This window comes from Mastacembelus armatus, chromosome 6, assembly GCF_900324485.2.
Source record: "Mastacembelus armatus chromosome 6, fMasArm1.2, whole genome shotgun sequence".
Classification (NCBI taxonomy): Eukaryota; Metazoa; Chordata; class Actinopteri; order Synbranchiformes; family Mastacembelidae; genus Mastacembelus; species Mastacembelus armatus.
In genome coordinates this window covers 19,835,909-19,858,134 of record NC_046638.1, presented here as the reverse complement: position 1 = coordinate 19,858,134, position 22,226 = coordinate 19,835,909, and the positions used below count along the sequence as shown (strand labels likewise).

Here is a 22,226-nt window from a genome sequence, read left to right as displayed (position 1 = left end):
GGGCCACACTGAGATACTGTTCAGTGATCAGTTCTTAGTGTGTTAATCACTGAGGCAACCCCAGGCTCCTCTAATCAGAATGTAGATATAATAAAAGCGCCCCTTAGACAAGATGTGTTCCTGAAGATGCCTGTTTTGTTTATGCCAAAACAACAGCCCATGCATGAATTATGAAATCATTTTTTGGCTTTTTCCTTTCAAAGTGGATGTTCAAACTTTATTATACATATTGAGTCTCTCACTGAACATAATGTTAATTATTTGGAGATGTGGAATTCAAAGTAAAAAGGCGAAAGAGATGCAGAGTAATGAGATGGTTTGGTTTTGTTGCTGTTTTTTTGCACATGCTGACATTTTCAAACCCTGATGCACTGCATAATTATTGGGTTAAAGTAAATTCTGAGCCAGTTTGCACATGTTGCTCCATAATTAATATGTCTATTAATAAACAGTTATGGTTTTTAAAGCACAGCTTAAATACTACAGTAGGTGGTAGGAGCCTTAAGGGGCTCACAGATCAAATCTAATTAGCTGTACCTAATACATGAGGGAAATGTCTTTATATTTATCCAGTTCCTCTAACTGTGTTTTGCCTTCAGGTTGTGATGAGGGAAAATGTCCTGAGGGGCCCATATACACAGGAACACTACAATGAAAGGTGCTACAGAGCTGCTGCTCCTGTCATGTGTCACTGTGTTTCCAGAAATGGCTCAGTGCGGCACTTGCAGGAGCACATGTGGGGTAGGGTTTCCATGAATGTACTACAAATGTTCACCCATGAATAGCAACTGAGGTTCTGGATGCTTAGTCACCCATTTTAATTGTCATGTGATTTTTCTAATAAACCAGCTGATTATTTTGATATTTAAGGCATTTTAAACACTCTTCCCTACTTATTCTGTAGCATAAACTGCCCATTAACTGATGTTAGTGCCAAGTCCTCTTAACATTACTCTGGTCACGTTCAGGTTTTTATTATATACATATGTTTTTCCAGGAAGAATAATAGATAACCTATAACTTACAGAAAGTACATTACATTATGGGACCTCCACCCTTGTATCCCATCATCTCTTGTCTCTGAGGAGCACAGACGCAATGGTAGAATGCTTTAAATGCTACAAGACTACAACCTTTTCCTACAGAAGCTACGTCTGCCTCTGTGAGTGAAAGGAATAGATTTGGTCAATTATTTATTAAGTAAGCATGAAGCTTTCTAATGATGTTTGGCTGCTTTCTCAGTGTGATTTTTTTTTCCCCTTTAATACCTTGCAGCTCTGTTATTTGTTGGAGAAGAGTGATGATGAGACTGTTTTATGTTTTTTTTTTAATTAATTACAGCTTTATTGTTTTTATGTGGTGTATGTTGGTGCTTCATCTCAGTAGATAACTGCTTCAACCCTCAAGTAAACTATCCCTCACACTCTGGCCTGGCTCCTGTGATTGAATTAGCCTTTGCTACAGCTATCTCCCATGCTGGCAGTCATGGTGAATTTCACCATGTGAGACAACATGATAAAAGACAGGATTTGATTTGCATTCATGAAGCACTTAGGAAGTTCAAAGAGAAGTTACAGAGCAGAATAGATGTGGGGTCCTCTCAGGCAGTTCAGACAGTGTCTGTTTTACTTATCACAATTTCATCTAAAATGGCAAAACCGGTGGTGTTACATGAGATCATTTCCCATCAATAGTCTCCCTGTTGTTTTGGTCTGAGATTATTTTTCGCATTTATTTTGAAATGCCTTTTTTTCCCCTCAGGTCAGAGATTGTGAAAACAATCAGTGTGGGATGGCTCATGTGTCCTGGTGACACAGCCCACAGCCACGTAAAGGAATACAGCGATCAACCAGTATGAGCTTTGTGCTCCAGCTGCAGGCTGTGATTCAAAATTGTCTTGGGGCTCACTGCCAGTTACCAGAGTTATTGCCTGAAAAGAACCGTTTACTGCAGGGAGTGGATTCGGATAAAATTGCAGTGATGGATTGTGGTTTCAAATTGATAAGGATCTTTCACTGGGAGCTTTGATGAATGTTCAAACTGAATACAGATGTATGAACAGAGGAACATTGCGTGGCATTGAATTATATATATCCAGCATCATACCCTCAGTGCATATTAATATTGATCCATACACATCTAAAGTAAAGGTTGACATGACATGAGAGATAAACTCAATGGCGCGTGAAGCCTTGCTGTCTAGCCCATTATTTCCTTATCTTTCTGACAATTCAGAGCCTTCCAGTCCATGTAATATTTAGTCTTCTGATTTGTCAGAAAAGAGGGAGAGGGGGGAGGAATTGGAAGTGCGCAGTCTGTGGGAATTAGCTGTAGCCACCTACGGGGATTTAGAGTGCTCTGGGTGCTTGACAGACTAGCAGAGTGGGAAGGAAGAACAATTAGAATGACAATGTTAATTTGAACTCTGGTGTGCATATAATGCAGGCTGTGCAGAGCAATGGAGCTTCTGAGCAGAGGCTGTCTACAGTCATCATGTTTATGTAGTTCAGCAGCCCAGAACCCAGCATTTATGTTTTTCATGATGCGTTTTACTCTTCAACCTATAAATAAAGCGTGATTTTGTGGGCATGCCATTGCAAAAATGCAGTGCACTAAATTAAGTGGAACCTAAAGTTCAGAGTAGATCAGAAGGTGGAGGGTTCAGTTCCTCAGACAGACAGACAGAGACAGAGGTGAGTGCACTGCATGAGTGATTCCTCCTTCAGCAACAACCGTAAAAGTGGTCTTGAGTCAAGCATCTCTAAGTGCTTCACTGGAGCCAGTGCCAGTTGGTATCCAGACAGCACCTCGCTTTGAAAGGAACATATGTGTTCGTGTTCACTCGACTTTCTCAGGGCAGAAAGGATGAGTGATATTCCCTCAAGCAACACTTCTTCACCCTGAAAGCGAATTTGAGGGAGACGGTGTCACACCCTACAGCTGCGAAGGTTCTTGCTACGTGTGCACGGGCACAGGCAGCGTGGGGAGCTTTGAGGCGGGGACCCTCCTGACCATCACACGGGGTGGGGTTCACCGAGGAGCTCCGTCCCCGTGCGCCGCCACGCCCCCGCGCTTGGCGCTGTCCGGTGCTCTGGTGCTGAACGCTGGGTACGACTACAGCCAACCGCCTGCAGTGCTGTGGACTGGCTGAACGCAAGACGTGCTGCATGGAGCCGAGACACGGATCACCAAGGATGATACAGCTTAAAGTTCAGAGTTGTCTCCCGGCAGGATCGCGTCGCGGATAACTATGAGGAAAATGTTTCTTAAGTGTTTCTCTTTTCTTTTTTAACGATTTCTACAACCCCCCTCCTCCCCCCTCCCTGTGTCGCCTGGAGGTACATAACTTGCCACCAAAATGATCTGGGGTGTTCTGCTGTGCTGCCTTCTGTCGCCAGCTGCTGGGTATCAAAAACAGGAGCGGCTGCCTTTCTTTCACGGGCATGTTTTTGAGAACTCACCGACGGCTTCTAAAGTAAACGGACTGAGCATCCCGGTGAGGCGCATCAACGCGCAAAAATGGTGCCCGGTGTCCGGGATGCACTTCAAAGTGTACGGTAACGGCAGCGAAGATTTCCGCGCCTTCGCACACCACAAGCGGGGGAATATGTTACTGAAAACTTCCAGGGTTTTAGACAGAGAGACTCGCTCTGAATACCTGCTGAGCGTAGGTCTGTGTTGCCAGACCTGCGTTTCGGAGTCTGTAGTCTTCGACGTTGCGTCGGTAAAAGTGGACGTTTTGGATACCAACGACCACGAACCGACTTTTCGCAGTGCAGACACCGTTCACATAACTTTAGACGACACCACTGCTCTCCGTAGTGTGGTTTACAGGCTGGACGCAGTTGACGCAGACAGCGGCAAGAACGCAGACTTGACTTACATCTCTACCCCCAGAAATGGCAGTTTCTATGTTGTCCCGAAAACAGGCGAAGTTTTACTGGTTGACTCTATCCTGGGGCTCCCGTATAAAGTCAAATTCTGTGTTTTTGCCAGAGATCACGGCTGGCCCCCTCTGACCAGTAAGGGTGTAGTGGTTACTATTGCTCCACAGCGGTGGGCAACGCGTCCTGCTGAATTAGTGGGGTCACGAAGGGTAGGACGGTCGCCCAGAGCGTTGCTGGACCCTGGCACCGTGGTTTCTCTCAACGTGTCTGAAGATGCCAACATTGGCTCGGTCATAACGAGCCTGAGTCCCACCAGGTTTCAGGCGGCCACATATGAGCTGATTCACCCGGAGTCCGAAGGCTCCCCGGTGACCGTGGGGCGCGACAGTGGAGATATCACGATAACCAGGAGGCTGGATAGGGAGACAGAGCCTTTCGTGGAGCTCACAGTTAAGATTCAGGATAAACGAGGTGTGTAGAAAATTCCACTATTAATCCGCATTTTAGTGGGGTCGTGCACCCCCTCCCCCCATTTCCACGGGAATTATTTGCATTGTGGTGATCTTGCCCTATTTTAATGGATTGCTGCACATGCACATAGTAAAAGTGTGTCGCCATCTGGACGCCTCACCCTTCATCAGCGGAGCCCCCCAGCAGGCCTGACATATTCATCACAGTCATACGGGGGTGTCATTGTAGCTGCAGCACAGGAGCACAGGGCTATTCCACAGGTGTCCCCATTATCATCTAACCACCCACAGAGTGATATTTTCATGCACTCTGCTATTTGTCCAGTTTATTATCATATGAATGAGATATATCAGTCCTGACTGAATATTTTATTTATAGCAGTGGAGAAGATGAGTTTTCCAGTCTATGTTTAAGGGTCTTTCTGAAGTTGTTGAATTATGTCCTTGATTGACATAGTTTTTGACTGTGAAGTTGTTTTCAGAGCTAATCCTTGCAGGGTGGTAAACCACTGCAACCCTTCTCTCATCTACTGGCATTACCCCTCTAATCCTCCTCTCATTCTCTCGCTAGTCCCAGGGATTTGAAGTAGCACGGGCACATTCAGGCAACCTCTCAAATTCTTGCAGGAAAGGTGAAACCCATGTGTAACAGTTGTTAAAGTTTTGTTTTGCGCCACAAAAAGTTTGACTTCAAGTGTTAAATCAGTGGAAAACAATCTAAATGATTTGCTTTGTAATTGAGCTACATGGCGTGCAGGAAACAGTGTATGCTGTTTTCATCTGAGCTGCCTGCTGTTGTTACATCGCACAGCATGCTCTAGATTGTAATTGCATGCCTGATTGGGACACATTCTTGCAAACGGGTGTCTGGGGGTTTTTCAGAAAGAGCAAAAATAGTCAAAATTCTGACATATTTTTTTCCTCACAGTTGTGTAACAGAAATAAGCTGCTCGGGACTGACAGATATTCAGATACCTTCTTCCATTTTATCTCTCTCACCTGTGAAACTCTCCTCTCCTGATCAAAGGCATGGCATGTCCTTTATCCTGTGACTACGGCTTTCCAGACAGAATCCTGACATAAGATGGGGAGGACAGGCTTTTCTTCTGCTTGTCTCATTCCCAAGCCTTCTCTGCATGTTTCTTTGAGTGAAGGAGTCCATTTTTTATTTTTAGACATTACCGTAATCTCCCACCTGACTTTGCTTCCCACCATTGCATGTAGGTTTGCTTGGGTGTTGCATTAAATTCTTGGGCCTGTCACAGAGATGAACGTGAGATCTAACACACACATTCAAGAAAGAGATAGGATGAGTGAGATGTGTGGTGTGTGTGCACCTTGTCTTTGTAGGTGTTTATTTGTATGCAACCATGAGACCTCATGGCCCCATTAAAATTGACCCATGGTAGAATAACACCAGTTTTAATAAGGCCCCATGTGTTGGATAATCTCTGTTTTTTCTTTTCTTTTCTTTTCTTTTTTTTGCTCTGTAGCACAGAGCTGTCCATGGTGTTTATGGGCACCTGCTGAATGTCAAACAGAAAGTACTGTCAGTCTACCAGCAGAATACTCAAATCATCACATTATTCACATACATGTGGTGAGCAAAGTAATAGATGCATTCTAGCACAGTTCATTGCAGCAAAAGCAGGGGCCTCAAAACCAGTATGAGAGTTGACAGTTACAAAGGCTCAGTACTTCCTTTACATTTGTAATAGCACATGTAGTTATAACGGCAGCATCACTGAAGAGGATTCATTCGGTTGTTGGGTATTTTATCAGTTTGTCTACACCTTGTGCACATTTAGCCTGTACCAGTACTGATGAAAGTGTAGTTTTTGAACCTCTTGATCTGCAACAGTACCGCTGCTACTCATACTTACAGTATTCATACATACATAACTATAGTAGGGCAGCATGGTGGCTGAGTGGTTAGCACTGTTGTTTCACAGCAAGAAGGTCGTGGGTTCGCATCCCGGCCTTTCTGTGTGGAGTTTACATGTTCTCCCTGTGCTTGTGTGGGTTTTCTCCAGGTACTCTGGTTTCCTCCCACAGTCCAAAAACATGAATGTCAGGTTGATTGGTGACTCTAAATTGCCCATAGGAGTGAGTGTGAGTGTGTGAGGTTGTTTGTCTCTATGTGGCCCTGTGATGGACTGGTGACCTGTCCAGGGTGGACCCCTGCCTTCCACCCGAGAGAGAGCAGATCCCCGTGACCCTGAGCCAGGAAAAAGCAGGTATAGAAAATGGATGGATGGATAACTATAGTACAGTTAGCATTATTACCCTAAAGTCTTGGAAATGGAGATTAAAAAATCAATTTTGACACTTAGATATCTGATAAATTTTTGTGGCACACTGCAGATAAGGGAGAGGTGGAGCACCATACTCTCAGTATGGGGTTAATCCTTATTGACATACCTGAAAGAAAACATACTTACCAAAAATTCATCCAGTGCTGTAGGACGTGACATGTTTGAATACCGGTCTTTGAATACCTTTTACCATTGCATTAATGAATCAATGTTAAAAGGTTTTATTAGAATCAATGTGTAATAATGATATCACAATTTGCCTAAAGTTTCCCATTAAAATATCTTACTATGATGATTTCAGTTTGTCATACATTATATGAAAGGTTATACAGGTCTGCATGAACCAAAATGTGGTTGCTTCTCATAGTCTGGAATGTGATTAAAAGAATTTACAATAATCCTCGAGTCTGATATGCATATCTGACATAATTAGTGATTACTGCGAATGGCATTTTCAGTAGAAATTGCTCAGTTAAAGTGATTACGCAGTGTACTGTCACATATGACTACCCAGTGTGACCAGTTACATTGTTTAACCAGTTTGAGCTTATATTCACTAATTTCTTTGCTCATATGCTGAACTAATATTCCAGTATTACATATTACCATCACAATGCTGTGATTCATTTATACCATTTACTTTGTAATTACACCACCAAAGTTAGGAATTAGTTTCTCTTTTGCAAACTGCAAACAAACACTTTCATTTAATTTATTTTCTTTTAATTACACTGTACCCACAACTTTTTCTTTTTAACTTGATAAGAAAATTAGCTTGTGTAATGCTTCATCAGAGTTTATGTACAGTGTGGAGCATTATTTTTAGGAGGCCTTACTTATTCATTAATGGGTTTGGGATGCAATTAGGACTTTATTGTGTTCCAGGACACCCTGATTTGACACTGATCCTCTCAATCAGATATGTCAGATTTAGTACACAGTAGTCTCGCCTTGCTTGTTTGAGGAGACTGTTCTTGCTCAGGGCCCTTTGAAAGTATTCATCTTTTCTCCTTGACTAGGTCCCCTGCTAATGTTGAAGAAATATTTACCTTTTAAACTATATTGAGTACAGCAAAATCCCCAGAGAAAACAATGAAGTGATATGTTTTTTTGACATAGCCGTTGTGTACCAAACCGGCAGTGTAAGAAAAAAAGGCAAAAAGAACTGGAAGTAGGCCATGACTCATGACTCACAGAAACTGGTTATGTGCTGTTGTTTTGTGGAGGAGTGAGGGACCTCTGCAGCTGTAAAGGATTTCACTGGCCCAAAAAAGGCCGTCAGTTAAGATTTGTATTGGTGTGGTATTTTTGCTTTGGGTTGTCCCACCCGAAGAATCTTTTTCTTTGCACCTGAGAAGGAATCTGTTAATGGTATTTGACGGGTTAGAAGGAGTATTGAACAAGTGCTGCAGTCCTTTGTGAGTTGGAGTGGGGGATATTGGAGTGGTTTCTCCCTCTCTTTTAGATATCTGTAGGCAGGGTGGCATTCAGCTTGTGGTAATCACCTCTTCTCAGCCTGTTTTGTCAGGGAACCTTATTCTGCTCTCTCTCTCCATCCTCCTCTCTCTTCCTTTCTCTGTCTCATAGTCAGCATCTTGCCTCATGCTGTCTTTAATCCAATTTCCCCTTTCCCACTTGTTCCCCCCAACTATATTTGCATATTCCCCTTGTGATGTGAAATGAATTGAGAAGAGACTCGATCTCATTTTTATTTGTAATTTGTGACTGTGGGGCTGTTTGTTTAAGTAGAAAACAATTTTACAAAAGCTGTCTGCATTTATTTTATCTGCTAAAAAAATGCCTGTGGTGATTCTGTTTTATTTTCTTTGGGTGTTTGCATGTGAATAGACATGTTTTTTTTCATCCATATTTTTAATTGTGTAAATTTGTTTGTGTATCTGTTTGTGCATGTATCAAATATTGGGATTCTATATCTATATTCCTCACAGCAGAGATTCTCCGATTTGTTGCTTCTGACGACATGCTGTGAAGGAGTAAAATGCCAACAGCATTTTGATTTTTGCTCTGTGGTCTCTCAGATATCAAATGGAAGTGTCTATGCAACATCTCTGCAGTCCTCTCTTCTCTATAGTCCTGACATGTATCTGATGCCATGCAGGAGGGAGGTGTGTGTGTGTGCCACAGTTTTAAAAGATTGAGGATTGAGAGAACAGGAGAGAAAGGAAAGTAGCTCTCCCGTACACAAAGAAGAGAAATTTAAAGTGGATACGAGACACCACTATCGGGGCAGAGAAAGGTCAGGACAAGCTGTAATGCCGGGGGCACAGTCACAGACTGTGGCTTTAAGATCAAGAAGGTTAAGTGAGGAAAAGGTGAGAGAAATGAGAAAGACATGCAGGGAAGGATGGAGGCAGACAAAGATGGAAGGAGTATGTAAGTGCATGTCTGTGCATGAGATTGTTTTTCCTGCATGCCTATAAGCTTTACTGAAGATAACCAAAGGGCAGGCTGATCAGAGGCAGGGAGTTGTATGCTGCTGATGAGAGGTCGCCTTGGTGTAACATAATTGTCAGATGGTTAGAGGGCAGAAGTGCAAAACTATTGGGGTGGCAGGAGGGGAATGAGATGTACATGTACTCTAGCCTGTAGTGCAAAATGAATGGCTACAGGCACAAGGGGATGGGAAAAAAATATTGTACCATACAGCTGCGAAAAGGGCAATGTGTGCTAGTATTTGTCTGAAGATTGTTGGAGGGCAAATGGAGGGAAGATGAAAAGAAAAGTATGACCTGCCCTTTGGAACGAAGAGAGAAAGCAAAACATAGAGATAGAAAGACAGAATATTGTGTCATCTAGCAGAGAGGGAGGAACCAATCTGATGTTTTCTCTTTCTATACCAATTCCAATACTCTGACAGAGGGTGTTTGCCTGTCCTGAGAATTGATCTGCTAACAGTACTCACTTTTTTCTAAAATGTAAAGTTCTATTATATTATTATTATTATATAGGATTATGGTATGGTCAGACAGGTATTTGTCAGAAACCCCTATAAGCAGAATGGTTTGGTTTATTGGTACCTTCTTAAATCAATAAAATCACATGTCAACATTGATCAGTTGATGCGGTTATGATGTTATGATGCGGCTCCACTGTTGGTTACTACTTCTGAGGCTAAAGGAACTAATGCTACAGTCTCTTGTGACTCTACACATAGAACATATAGCAGAAACACCAAATTTTATCATGATCTAATAATGGCAGAAACTTAAAACAGTGAGTCAGAGGTAGGAGGGATAGAAGATATTTGTGTGTGAATGACAAGGTTGGACCAGGATAAATTGATTTAATTTTGCCAACAAAACACAATTAGGAGAGTTGAAGACATGGCATCAGAGAGTATGGATATGTCATTTTGTTTATACAAGCAGTATACACCTCATTACAGCAGAAACCTTAAGACTCAACCCACATACTGTAAATTACGAAGTTTGTTATGTGAGCTGTAGTAGGAGAGGTGAATGCTGCATATGGCATTAATGCTGTGAGGACAGGCATGGCGACAGGGAGTTTTTATCTGGCTGAGGGTCTGCATTATTGATGCCCATTACCACAGACACTGTCAACTCCAGACATTGCATGGAGGCAAGCACTGTCAGGTAAATGTCTTACTGACCTCCAATGGTAGAGATTCCCAAAATGCCTTTGTGCTGCCTGGTGTCTACCTGTGTGATAAATGAGCACAGCTCGCACATTGTACAAGGAGCTTATCACCAGTGGAGAAGGTTTTGTTTTATTAAATCTAATCCATGATGCACCGACGCCAGCTTAGTGGGAAAGGTTGGAGTTTGAAGGTTTTGGTGACATAATTAAATTTTCTGCTGTTGTGTTTGCTGTGATTGCCAAAATTTGGAAAGTAATGAACACAGTAGATGTTTATTTCATTTCTTTGTCCTCTCAACACCTGCCATTTTCCCCATCCATCTAAAACTTTTATTTTGTCTCCACCTTTGCATGCTGCATAACCTCTCTGTGGCATTTCCCCAGAGAGAGCTGGATTGATTTTGTGCTATTGATTAACCAGGAGCTGTTTTGCTCCCAGTCACAAAACATCACTTTAAACAACAATTTATATGTCAGAGAATAGGCTGTGACAGACTGTTGCTGATAGTTTACAAACTCACAGAGAGGTAGGTGTGTGATTGAGTCGAATGGCTGATAGAACTGTCTTCAAGCACTCTAATGAATCAGCCTTTCAGACAAGTTCGCCTATAGGCTAGAATGAGCAAAGGAAAATTGGAGCCAGTGTTGGGATATGTTCAGGGAATTCAATGCTTGTGCTTATTTATCTATTTGGCCTTGAATTTCTCAACCTTTTGTACCCAAAGGTCCAATTAACTGAGCATAACAATGGTTGCAGCTCTGCTCTCAGTGGCCCAAGAAGGCACTGATAAACACACAGGACACAGACAGCTTTGAAAGCTTTGCTGGGTGAACTGTGAACAAGGAGATTTTTAATGCAGGCAAAAAAAAAAAAAAGGATCACATGGCTGGCCAAGTTGCCTAGTGAGATGTTTTGACATGCCATGAACTTTGCTTTAGAGTAAAGCGCAGAAATTGCAGTAATTGTGCGACACCAATTTCCACAGTCAGAGTGCGGCTTTTGTTGAATGGACGAAAGTAACTGTCACGCAAAAAGAGACGGTAAAATGATGACGGAGACTTCTGCTAAATTTTATTCTGACTGGCGATCAAACAGACTATGCAGAAGGCAGGGGAACTGCAGCTCAGATTAGAAAATATATTTGAAAATGATGTCGATCTCATGGTTCAGGTATTTAATCAATTCTAGGAAACAGAGATAGGCAACAACCCCATCACAGCCAGAGGGTGGCTGATTACAGTAGCAGGTGTCTTTGATGCAGAGAAAATGTAGTGCCTCTCAGGGCTGATGAGTTCTAGGTAAGAACATAAGCTATGTGGGCTGTTATATGGATGTTTGAAAGTGTTGGTTTGGGTGTCTTTGCATGTAAAAGAACCACATATAGACACAAATATGCACAGATGATCTGAACACCATAAAGGAGGACATGTAAGAGACAATTTTTGTGATATGGCTTGGACAATCTCTTGTCTGCTTTTGTTAGGTTCTTTCTATCTGTATTTGGGCATTTATGTTATGTCTGTTCCAAACTTGACTCATATGTCTGTGTGTCTTTTCTAAGTTGTCCCAGCCACCAATGTGTGTCTGTGCCTCAGCTGAACCTGTGAATATGTCTAAATTTCCTTATATCCACTGTCTTTCTCTCTGCCTCGACAGTGTAGTGCTTAATTCTGTGGACTAATCAGACCATATGGTCTCTGCTGTCTTATGATGTGCTGAGAAGGATGGGATAGGGATGCTGCTGTGTCGTTAGTAGTGCCAGCCTTGCCAGGGACACGCACTGCTGCCACACATTAAGGATCAAGACCTGGAACTGAGGGTACAGTGTTTGCTGCAGCCCTCATAAAGACTTTTACTCAAAGTGACACATCCATTCATTCATTTATCCAATATCTACTGCTTATCCTGAATAAAACAAGGAAAATGAAATAAGTGAAAATGGTATCAAACAAAGGAAATATAAACAGAATACTAGAATGAAAAGTGAGAGTTTATTTATTTATTTGTTTATTTATTTTTCATATAGCCTATACAGTGTGAACTACATTTCTGCTGTTTACACATTGTTCACAGTTTTGCATGTCATTTTTCAGTAGTTATCGACTATAATTACTGTTGCCCTTTCTGCCCCGACACCACAGCTGCTATTTAATCGAGTAATTTCAATAATTAATTGTGCGAAGGCGCGTTAACTTGGTTTTGATGGATATCTCTGACTGAGAATCGGCTGCATCTGTCAAACACTAAATTGAGGATCTGTCCCTAAATGTACGTTTAGCCCCATGAATAATTGTGTGCTCAAAGTCACTCAGCTTGTCTTGATATTTGGATTGAGTGTGAGATTACCATATATTTACACTAAATCCTACTGATGGAGCATTACTTTTTAAAGATATTAATATGAGATCATGTTGATTCAATGTTAACGTTATCACAGATTTGAGGCATTAAAGTTGATTAATATTGCTCTGTAGCACATATGTTAAATAAAATCATAGATTTCCACTTCTAACATTGCAGCGATAGCAGATGTGACAAATCGTGATGAGGTGGGGGTGTTTTACCACTTCATTTCCCTCAAACACAGTGGGTGATAAACATTGATCTTGTTTAATCTTGCTGGCCTGCTGCTAATGATGGGAGATGATGGTCCGCACAGGACAGTCTGTTCACTGGATTAGATATCTAAATGAGGATTTTATCCTCATCCTCTCGTCCTCTTCCCCCATTTACCAATAAGCCAGACTGCAACCACATGCTGAGTTACAGTTTGATGCATGTGACTAGTGTAGTTTGTAGCATGTTTTTTGTGCATGTGCATCTACAACCAATGCAGACAATGGACTAACCCTATCCATGTGGGTTTTATGAGTGCATTCATGTGAGCATGCAGAGTTTGTATTGGAAGGACATGTATTGGAGCCGTAGTCCCTGCTCACACTCCTGCTCTATACTAATCTGCTGTACTTCTACAGGGAATACATTTGCAATGTTCAACACATTATTCTTCCTTTGCACAATAACAGACAGTGATAGGGTGTTCCCCGAATGCCTCCCTTTCTGGTGTGCTAAACAAACACAAACCCAGGTTCTGGTTTCAGTGATAGATTAGTGCTGTCTCACCCATACACTGTGGCTTGTTTTCCCATTAAACCTGTGTGGCTCCCTCTGTTGCTTCTGCCTGGCCCTGGTCTTGCAGCGCATATGTATTTGTGTGTATTGGTGTCTTTGGCTGTGCACGGGCTGTGTGTGTTTGTGTTTGCTGGCCTATATGCGCGTTTCATGGAAAGATATCGAAAGGCCTCTGAGGACAACCCACATCAATCACCAGTTCAGAAGGAAATGGAGAGAGGGGTGGAGAATGGAAAGAGAGATGGAGGTCGCCACAGGAAGCAGCATCTGGAGAAAGGCAGAAGAGGAGACGGAGGAAAAGTGGATGAATGGATGAGGCTGGCTCTGATTGAGCTGGGTAGTGTAGTTTATATCCTTCAGAGATAAGGCCGGAAGAGCACTGCTCAGCAGCTTCCTCCCCCTGTAGCTTGAACTAAGCATGATAATAAGAAAGTGTGAACGGGGCAAATTGAATTAATGCCGCGGCACACCATAAAAGCTCTAACTATAATGCATTTTAAGATCCTATAATGAGCAGAGAGCTAAAATAATTTCACACTCCAGTGAAGAAGATGGCCCTCTAACAGATTTTGGGCCTGGCTGACACTGCCAGGGCTTTTGTCATTTAATGTAACTCTAGGTGCTATGTTGAAATGATAGTTACTCTTACTTCGTGGAGTGCAGCAGCGTGAAGCAAACTTAGAGAACAAACTATTCAAATTCCCACAACACATACAGAGCTCAATCAGACTAGGGAGTGGCTGCTTGCCTGCTGATGTCTCGCTTGGGTCAGTTTTACAGTCTCAGGGTAAAACAGAGTTGCAGAGAGGGCACATCTGCCATGAAAGTACTCCCTCATTACTCTCCATTTACAGCCCATTCAGTGATGGGCACAGCAATAGGAGTTGGACCTTAGCCCGTTTGTGTCAACATGGATGTGCATGCTCATATGCATGCTATTACTCCCAGAGAAAAAAGCACAGATGTGTGCGCAACAAAAAGTTTTTTTTTTTTTTTCCAGTTTCCTGCCCTCACATGCTCTTAGCTCTCCCATCTTCATCATTAGAGTCATGCTGTCATAAAGTTAAAATTACTGCGCTATTATCAAACCAGGGAGAGAGAGAAAGATAGCTCTCTGACATATAATAACATTAACAGACGGGTGCTGGTAATGACCAAATGGAAGCCTGGTATGAATGAACAGTGAACCTTTCTGGGTGGAATGAGAAAGCAACATATTTCCTCTCCTCTCCTCTCCTCTCCTCTCCTCTCCTCTCCTCTCCTCTCCTCTCCTCTCCTCTCCTCTCCTCTCCTCTCCTCTCCTATCCTCCTCTCCTCTCCTCTCCTCTCCTTTTCTCTTCGCTTCGCTTCGCTTCTCATGAACATCAAATCCGACGCTGTTCACCATACCTCGAGGAATAGTTTTTTCGTTGTTGTGAAACTCTTTACACTTTCCACTTAACCTCAGGCAAGAGTAAGCTGAGGTGTGCTTAGGAGCATCTCGTTTATCTGCCTTCTACTAGAAACACGTGTGTATACAACCACTGTCACACGAGTATACAAACAACGCATGGTGAAAACAAATATATGCCATGCTGACTTCACATCCACAAGTGCAGATACAATTTTCCACACATCAAGGCCCACAAACACACAAATGCTCAATAAATACACAATGCAATAAAACTTCACTACTCGGAGGTTGCCAAACAAGTGTGCGGACACACAAAGGGACATCAATGGGAAAACATACAAACTGCATATCCCCTGCTGCAAGCAGGGAAATGAAAGCCTGCGAAGCAGTGAAGGCATAGCCAAACAACAGTTTATATCTGTATACCTTAGATCCTCTTGCCAAGAGATTGCACTAGAATATTCCATGTTACAAAGTCCTTTAGATTAACTCTCCTCTCCACCTTTCCAAATGAGCAGTGTGACAGGATGTGCATGTGTGTCATCCACGTCATTTGTAGTGTAGTGGGTTGGTGAGTGAGTGCACCACAGACTGCACTGTAGGTATGTTTGAGTGCATATTATTTCTGCACTAAGTGTCCGTTTGGATAGCAGCAACATTGTTCTATCACAAATTTGAGGATAGAAAACATACTTCACAGCCAGATTTAATTATGCATGATATCACAGATAGTTATGAAGATACCATACTTGACTACTAATGTAGTGCTTATGTAAATATAACCTAATACCTGTCTGTACACTTATTTCTCCCCTGCTTTATTTGAAACGAAATAAGGAATCCTACGCACTGTCAATCGTCTGTCATCACTTTAAATTCATTTTAAACATTCCCCCAGGATAAAGGCCTCAAATTGTTTATTTATCTTCATCTGCCAATTAAAAGCTCCAAGAAAACACAGATTTTTACAGAACCAAGACAAGAGCTGCTGGAGCTGAATGCCCATTTTAGCTTCTTATATCGCCTTCCAATCAATTTTAAGACTTAAGATCTCAACAAACGGCTGTCTACATCCCCAGTTAGGGAGCTTTTAGCTCTCAATCTTTAGCAATCTTTCAGAATATCTTCAGATAAAGCTGTGTACTTTAGACTATTTCAAAGGCGAGATAAAAGACGAAGGGCAATCAAGCATTTTGAATAAGCGCCTCAACACTTTGAAGCTGCTTACCTTAAAAAAGAACAACACTGAATCTTCTTTAACACCCGGAAAACCAAATTATCTTGCATTCAGCAGTCAACTGGTTGCAAATCTTTATTATCATGTTGGACTAATATTGATTTGTTGTGGGGCTAGTTGGCTTTGGACATTGTATGTAGGTGTATGTAGCATTTGCTCAAGTTGTGAGTGGATTTTTAAGGCTGTGTCTGTGGGTCTTGATGGAAGTGTAGATGATGATGATTTTGATTAACAGATTTATTGTAGAAACCAGTTAATAAACATTAAAACCCTTAGAGGACATTGGCATGCATTTCTGCCTACACACATTAGATGGAGATATGAATGTCCACGTCAGTATAATCTCTAGTATAGACAAGCCAAATGTTAAGGAGGCTTAGGCTGATGTTACTATAATACAAAGGCTCTCGAAAACATCAGGCAAGATGCCTGCAGGGAAGCAGCTAGTCAGCTCTGTCGAAAGTCAAAAGGTTTATTAAAGAAAAATAGCTGATTTTTTTTTGTTCTATTTTTTTAACAGGTGTAGAAATAAAGTGGAATTATTGTGGTTAAGGACCTCTTAGTTTATTGCGTTCCTTCCAGTTAAAGTTGTCTACCTTTACAGTGTCATAAACCAAACAAAACCTAGATGGGTCTTGTTGGTGGCTATTTTGCTAATTAACACAAGTAATGATTGGAATATATTTTTAAAAAAAGCAATGTTGGAGTTGTTGAACAGCAAAAAATTTATTTTTCTGAGCTGTCAGAAAAACGCTCCAGAACCCTCTGTCCTGTGCCTGCTCAGCGAAGCATTTAGGCTCTAACACATCATATATATCTTATTGGAGTCTTTAGAAAGTAAAAGCTAAAAGGAGAGTGAGTATTGGACTTAAGTTTACAGTACCAAGTGACCAGAAACACAACTCACGTTTCTGTAACTATTGGATGTGTAAATAAGCAAGTGTTTGCTAACAGGTTTGCTGCATCAGCTTAAAAGGTGGTTGGTGACATGCCAGTGCTGCATTCACAAGTTGTTTCTTCTGCCAAAAAATCAGCTGCTGTAGGTTTAATACCTAACCCTCTACCTAACACGGCCCTTCACGTCTTACGAGTCAGACTTTTTCTTTTTTTTTTTTGGACATACAATTAACACATGTTCTGCGATTATTGTTGACCTTCAGACTGTAATCAGGAAGCACAGGTGAGGATCCTGGTCTGGTTGTCTTCACTTCAGTGTTAACCCCCTCCCCCAGATTAAAAAGTGTGAGATTAACTTTCAATTAATCAAACAGTAGCGCATTTCTCCACTCACTCGTTTGAGGGATTGAGTGGAGGGTGTCATTTCACCGTCTTTGTTTCATTTCAAATCTCGCAAAAATCATCACAGTTGTCACCAGTTCCACCAAAGACTGTTTGTTTTCTTGTGTGGAACATTTCTTTAAGAGCTTGTAGACATCAAATCTTCCAGTAATTTACATTTAACAGGAAAATCTGAGAAAATGATTGGTGTATAATTATTTTTGCCCCCAGCTTGGAGACAACTGCATTGAACTTCCCAGCAGTAAAGAAAACAATGAAAGGACCTACACAGTTGTTTTGGATTTCACTAATTACACATCTTTCTGACCATTATTTTCTCCACCTGTCAGGCTGAAGAAGTTCCAGCTTGATTTTAATGACTTCCCATACAATAAATCCATAATACTGTAGCTCCATCCAACCCTGCAGAGATTCAGTTAGCTGAAACTAACTGGGATGTGAAAATACCTGGGATGTTCTTTAGTACTTTTTCTCAAGTAAAATAGTTCTTCATATTTATCCATCATTAACAAGCAGGCAGTTGTTTTACTGTATCTATGAGTAAATGATGTCTTTTCCCAATAGCTACAGATTTAAAGGGTTCAGTTTAATTAGGTTAGATGGTCTTAGTAGTTTGTGCATCAACATATATATCTATAGGATGAATGGAAATATTAACTGGTCTGATACCTACTGTTAAACACACTCAAACAGCTTTGCACTATTTCCCATTCGCCAGAATGTTGTTTGTAATTGTGTAAAACTGAATAGAATAGCAGTCAAGTTAGGATAACCTCTATTGCCCTTCAATCTATGTTCATCCACATGTTCTGATGAGTGTTAAATGAAAAATCAATACACATTTGGTCAAGCAACACGCTTGACATTGATACACAAGTGCAATAATTGCTGGAACATATATGTGGAATTTTGTAACATGGTGGGCAATATCAAGGGCTGTTATTAGATTTGCAGAAACATGATTCAAATATAAAATTGATGTCAAATATAAAATTAGGTTTTATGTAATACATTTCCTTGCTCATCCATAAGAAACAATGACAGCTTTGGGCCTGTGATGTGGAAGAAGCTGTCAGCTGTGTGAGTAATCATTTCTCTCTATTGCAACACACTGTCCAAAATAAATGTAGGGTGAGGTGCAATAGAGTGACCTTTGTCAAGAGAGTTAAGTGACCAAGCATAAATTAGGCTCAGTGTTTGTAACCTCAGATGAGTGTGTCATGGTAGCTGTGATCACTTGTGTGAAAGCACGGTGTGGGTGTACTGTGGGTTTGATCAACAGACCTCTATTTGGTAGGTAACACAGGTTTGAAGTGTGTTTTCTGTGGAATGCACAAGTGAAAAACTGTTATTCTCTTTGTTGTCTTTCAGACACAAACAGGGCTTTTTCAGGCTCATATTGATTATCTAGAGTCAAAGTCAAGGCTCAATAGTGTCCTTTGTCTACAAAGGACATGAGGAGAGAGGGAAAGAAACTGTTTATCTATGACAGAGTAAAAATACACTGCGTTTCCGGTAAAACATCTGGCTGACTCTCAGCAGTATTTCTCATCATTTTGACATCAAGGACAACAACACTATTTGAAACCTGTCTGCAAATAACTAACCATAGTAATAAATGTAACTGTGAATCTTCTCATGACACTGGCTGCTTTGTGTGTTGGACTTTGCTGTACGACGGATTTAACAACATGACTAAAAAGAATTCCCCCACCCACCCTTCTCCACACACACAAACACACACACAAACACATACATAAAGACACTTGTATTTAAATAAATAATATGAAGATTGCACATCAGAAAAGCAAACAGATTTTGAAGAGATGGTATGAAAATTTTATCTCAAAGGTGCAGAATATAAGATTGCCTGCCTCACAGCACAAAACACTTTAAACTATCTGAAAGAGTAGAATTTCTAATCAATCCCAATGATTCAATCCATGTAATACCTGTCTTTTTCAACAACCCTGCCTGCTAACTGATCAGGACTCCATGATTCTGGATAAAGGAGGCTTTCTAGACTGCCACTACTGAAAAAAATATGTTTTGAATTTTATGTATGTTTTTGCATACTATACACTCGTGTATTTTATATATGCATTAATGCCTTAGGCAAGGTCCTTAACGCTACTAGCCTACCTCATTACAAATGAGCGATAGAAATACTGGAGTCATACCGGCTCGGACGTCGCCCGGGTCAACAAGGTCCACGTCAGGTGCTAGGGGACCAGGGAAACCTGATGAGAAATGGGCTACTGGAACAAGACACTCGTGGACAAGGGCTGACAACAGAGAACTGTTGGAATGCTACTACATGAGTAACCCCAGCGATAGGGGTTACATGAAGAGGATGTGGGACCTATGGAAACTTTGAAACCCACCATCTATACTAGGGCCAAAACATCTAGTAGCTCAGTGTTCCAACATCCGCAAACGGCAGCTGCTATCACAACTAGAGATTGAAGAAATACAACACAAATGCTATGGCAAGGGGGGAGCCAGGACCCAAGGTCAGGGGGGATACAACATCATCCCCACCCGAGATTGGGTACCAAGCCCCAATGACAAGCCCCCACATGCTCAACACAAGAGCAGCTGACCTGAGAGTGAAGATTGTAGGCAAGATGGACACCTGGAACCTCCGCAGCCGGTTACCAAGACTAAGTGAAGTACTCTCTGAAAGTCTACTAGAAGATGTGAATGCAGCATTACGAACAATCCCCACTGTGACCATCACCGAGACCAACAAGATGATATACACCACGGCAACAGTGATCCTTGAGATACTTGGCCACAAAATACATTCCACTACCAAGGAGCAGAACCCTGCATGGAAAAGGAGGTTAGAGGCAAAAATAAGGGCAACACGGAGAGAAGTTAGGCAACTATCAGTACTGCAGAGATGGGGGATGAAGTTGTGTAAGAAATACAGCAGGCTGTCCATACCAGAGGCCCTGGAGACTGCCAAACAACGGCTCACAGCCCTGGCCACACGCCTGAAGAGGTACACCAGAGAAATAGAAGCATGGAGAATAAACAGGATGTTCTCCACCGAACCATCCAAAGTGTACTCTCAGTGGGAGGGCAGTAACACGAGAACAGACCCACCAAGGCTGGAGACTGAACAATACTGGAAAAACATATGGGAGAGGGAGGCATTACATAACACCAATGCCCAGTGGCTGGCAGACCTGAGAGCAGACCACAGCAACCTCCCTGAACAGGAACCAGTAACCATCACAATGGCAGATATTCGAGAAAGGGTCTCCAACATGAAGAGCTGGACAGCACCGGGGCCTGACATGATCCACACCTACTGGCTGAAGAAGCTAACTGCCCTCCATGAACGCCTGGCAGCTCAAATGAACCAGCTGCTAATGGATGGGATTTACCCAGAGTGGCTAACTGAAGGCAGGACAATCCTGATCCTGAAGGTCCCCCAAAAGGGAGCAGTCCCATCCAACTACTGTCCAATAACCTGCCTCTGCACAACATGGAAGCTCCTGTCGGGCATCATAGCAGCTAAGATGAGTAGACACATGGCTCAATACATGACACATGGCTCAATACATGAGCGGGGCCCAGAAAGGGATGGGTAAGGACACCAGGGGAGCAAAACATCAACTACTGGTTTGTATGCCAGGAATGAGTGAGACATCGACTCACTGATCCATACCACCAGGATATACAGCAACGACATTGGAATGTCATTCGGACTGGACAAGTGTTGTCGAATGATAACGAAGAGAGGGAAGGTTGTCAAGACTGAAGGAGTTGAACTCCCAGAAGGCAGCATAGCTGATGTTGAGGGGAGCTACAAGTACCATGGAATCCCACAGGCAAACGGGAACCAAGAAGAAGCCCCAAGGAAAGCTGCCACAGCCAAATACCTACAGAGAGTAAGGCAAGTCCTAAGAAGTCAGCTAAATAGGAAGAACAAGGTCCAAGCCATGAACAACTTTGCCCTGCCGGTCATCAGATACCTTGCTGGCATAATAAGCTGGCCAAGAGAGGACATAGAAGCCACTGTTGTCAAGACAAGGAAGCTCTTCACAATGCATGGAGCACTTCACCACAAATCCATCCAATGAGACTGTACACTAAGAGGAAGGAAGGAGGCAGAGGACTGGTGAGCGTCAGAGCCACCATCCAAGATGAAACAGCAAAGATCCATGAGTACATCAGGAAGATGGCCCCAAGCGATGGAATACTTAGTGAATATCTCAGGCAACAGAAGCCCGATGCAGAGGATGAAGAGCAAGAACCATCATGGCAGGACAAACCCCTGCATGGCATGTACCACCGACAGATACAAGAAGTTGCTGATATCGAAAAGTCCTACTGGTGGCTGGAAAAAGCTGGACTGAAAGACAGCACAGAGGCACTGATCGTAGCAGCAGAAGAACAGGCCCTGTGCACAAGATCGTTAGATGCTGGGGTCTACCACGCCAGGCAGGACCCCAGGTGCAGGCTGTGCAAAGAATCCCCTGAGACAATCCAACACAGAAACAGCAGGTTGTAAGATGCTAGCAGGCAGAGCATACATGGAACGCCATCCAACAGATCCCAGGAACAACATCAGAGCTCTCAGTCCAGAAGAGCGCAGTGCTAGGAACAGCTAAGATACTGTGAAGAACCCTCAAACTCCCAGGCCTCTGGTAGAGGACCCGAGATTGAGGAAGACACACACACCACCCATAGGGGTGAGAAGGGAAATTTTTTTTTTATATATATATAAATATATACATACATCCAGTCATGAACTACTCATGATTAATCTAAAATACTGCGATTTACCTGTAAATAAAGAAATACATGACAAACTAGTTTAAGGAAACAGATTGTTGGTTACGTATCGTAACCCAAGA

General features: G+C 42.2%; 1 protein-coding gene across 1 annotated transcript in view; it reads left to right on the top strand.

Moving 5' to 3' along the window:
• The first annotated feature begins 3,358 nt into the window (after positions 1 to 3,358).
• The window catches only part of LOC113133119 (neural-cadherin-like), a 79,723-nt gene continuing 60,855 nt past the window's right edge, over positions 3,359 to 22,226 (top strand). The window contains exon 1 of the mRNA XM_026311699.1: positions 3,359 to 4,358. Within this exon, the coding sequence (XP_026167484.1) occupies positions 3,359 to 4,358 (1,000 nt within the window). The remainder of the gene's footprint in view (positions 4,359 to 22,226) is intronic.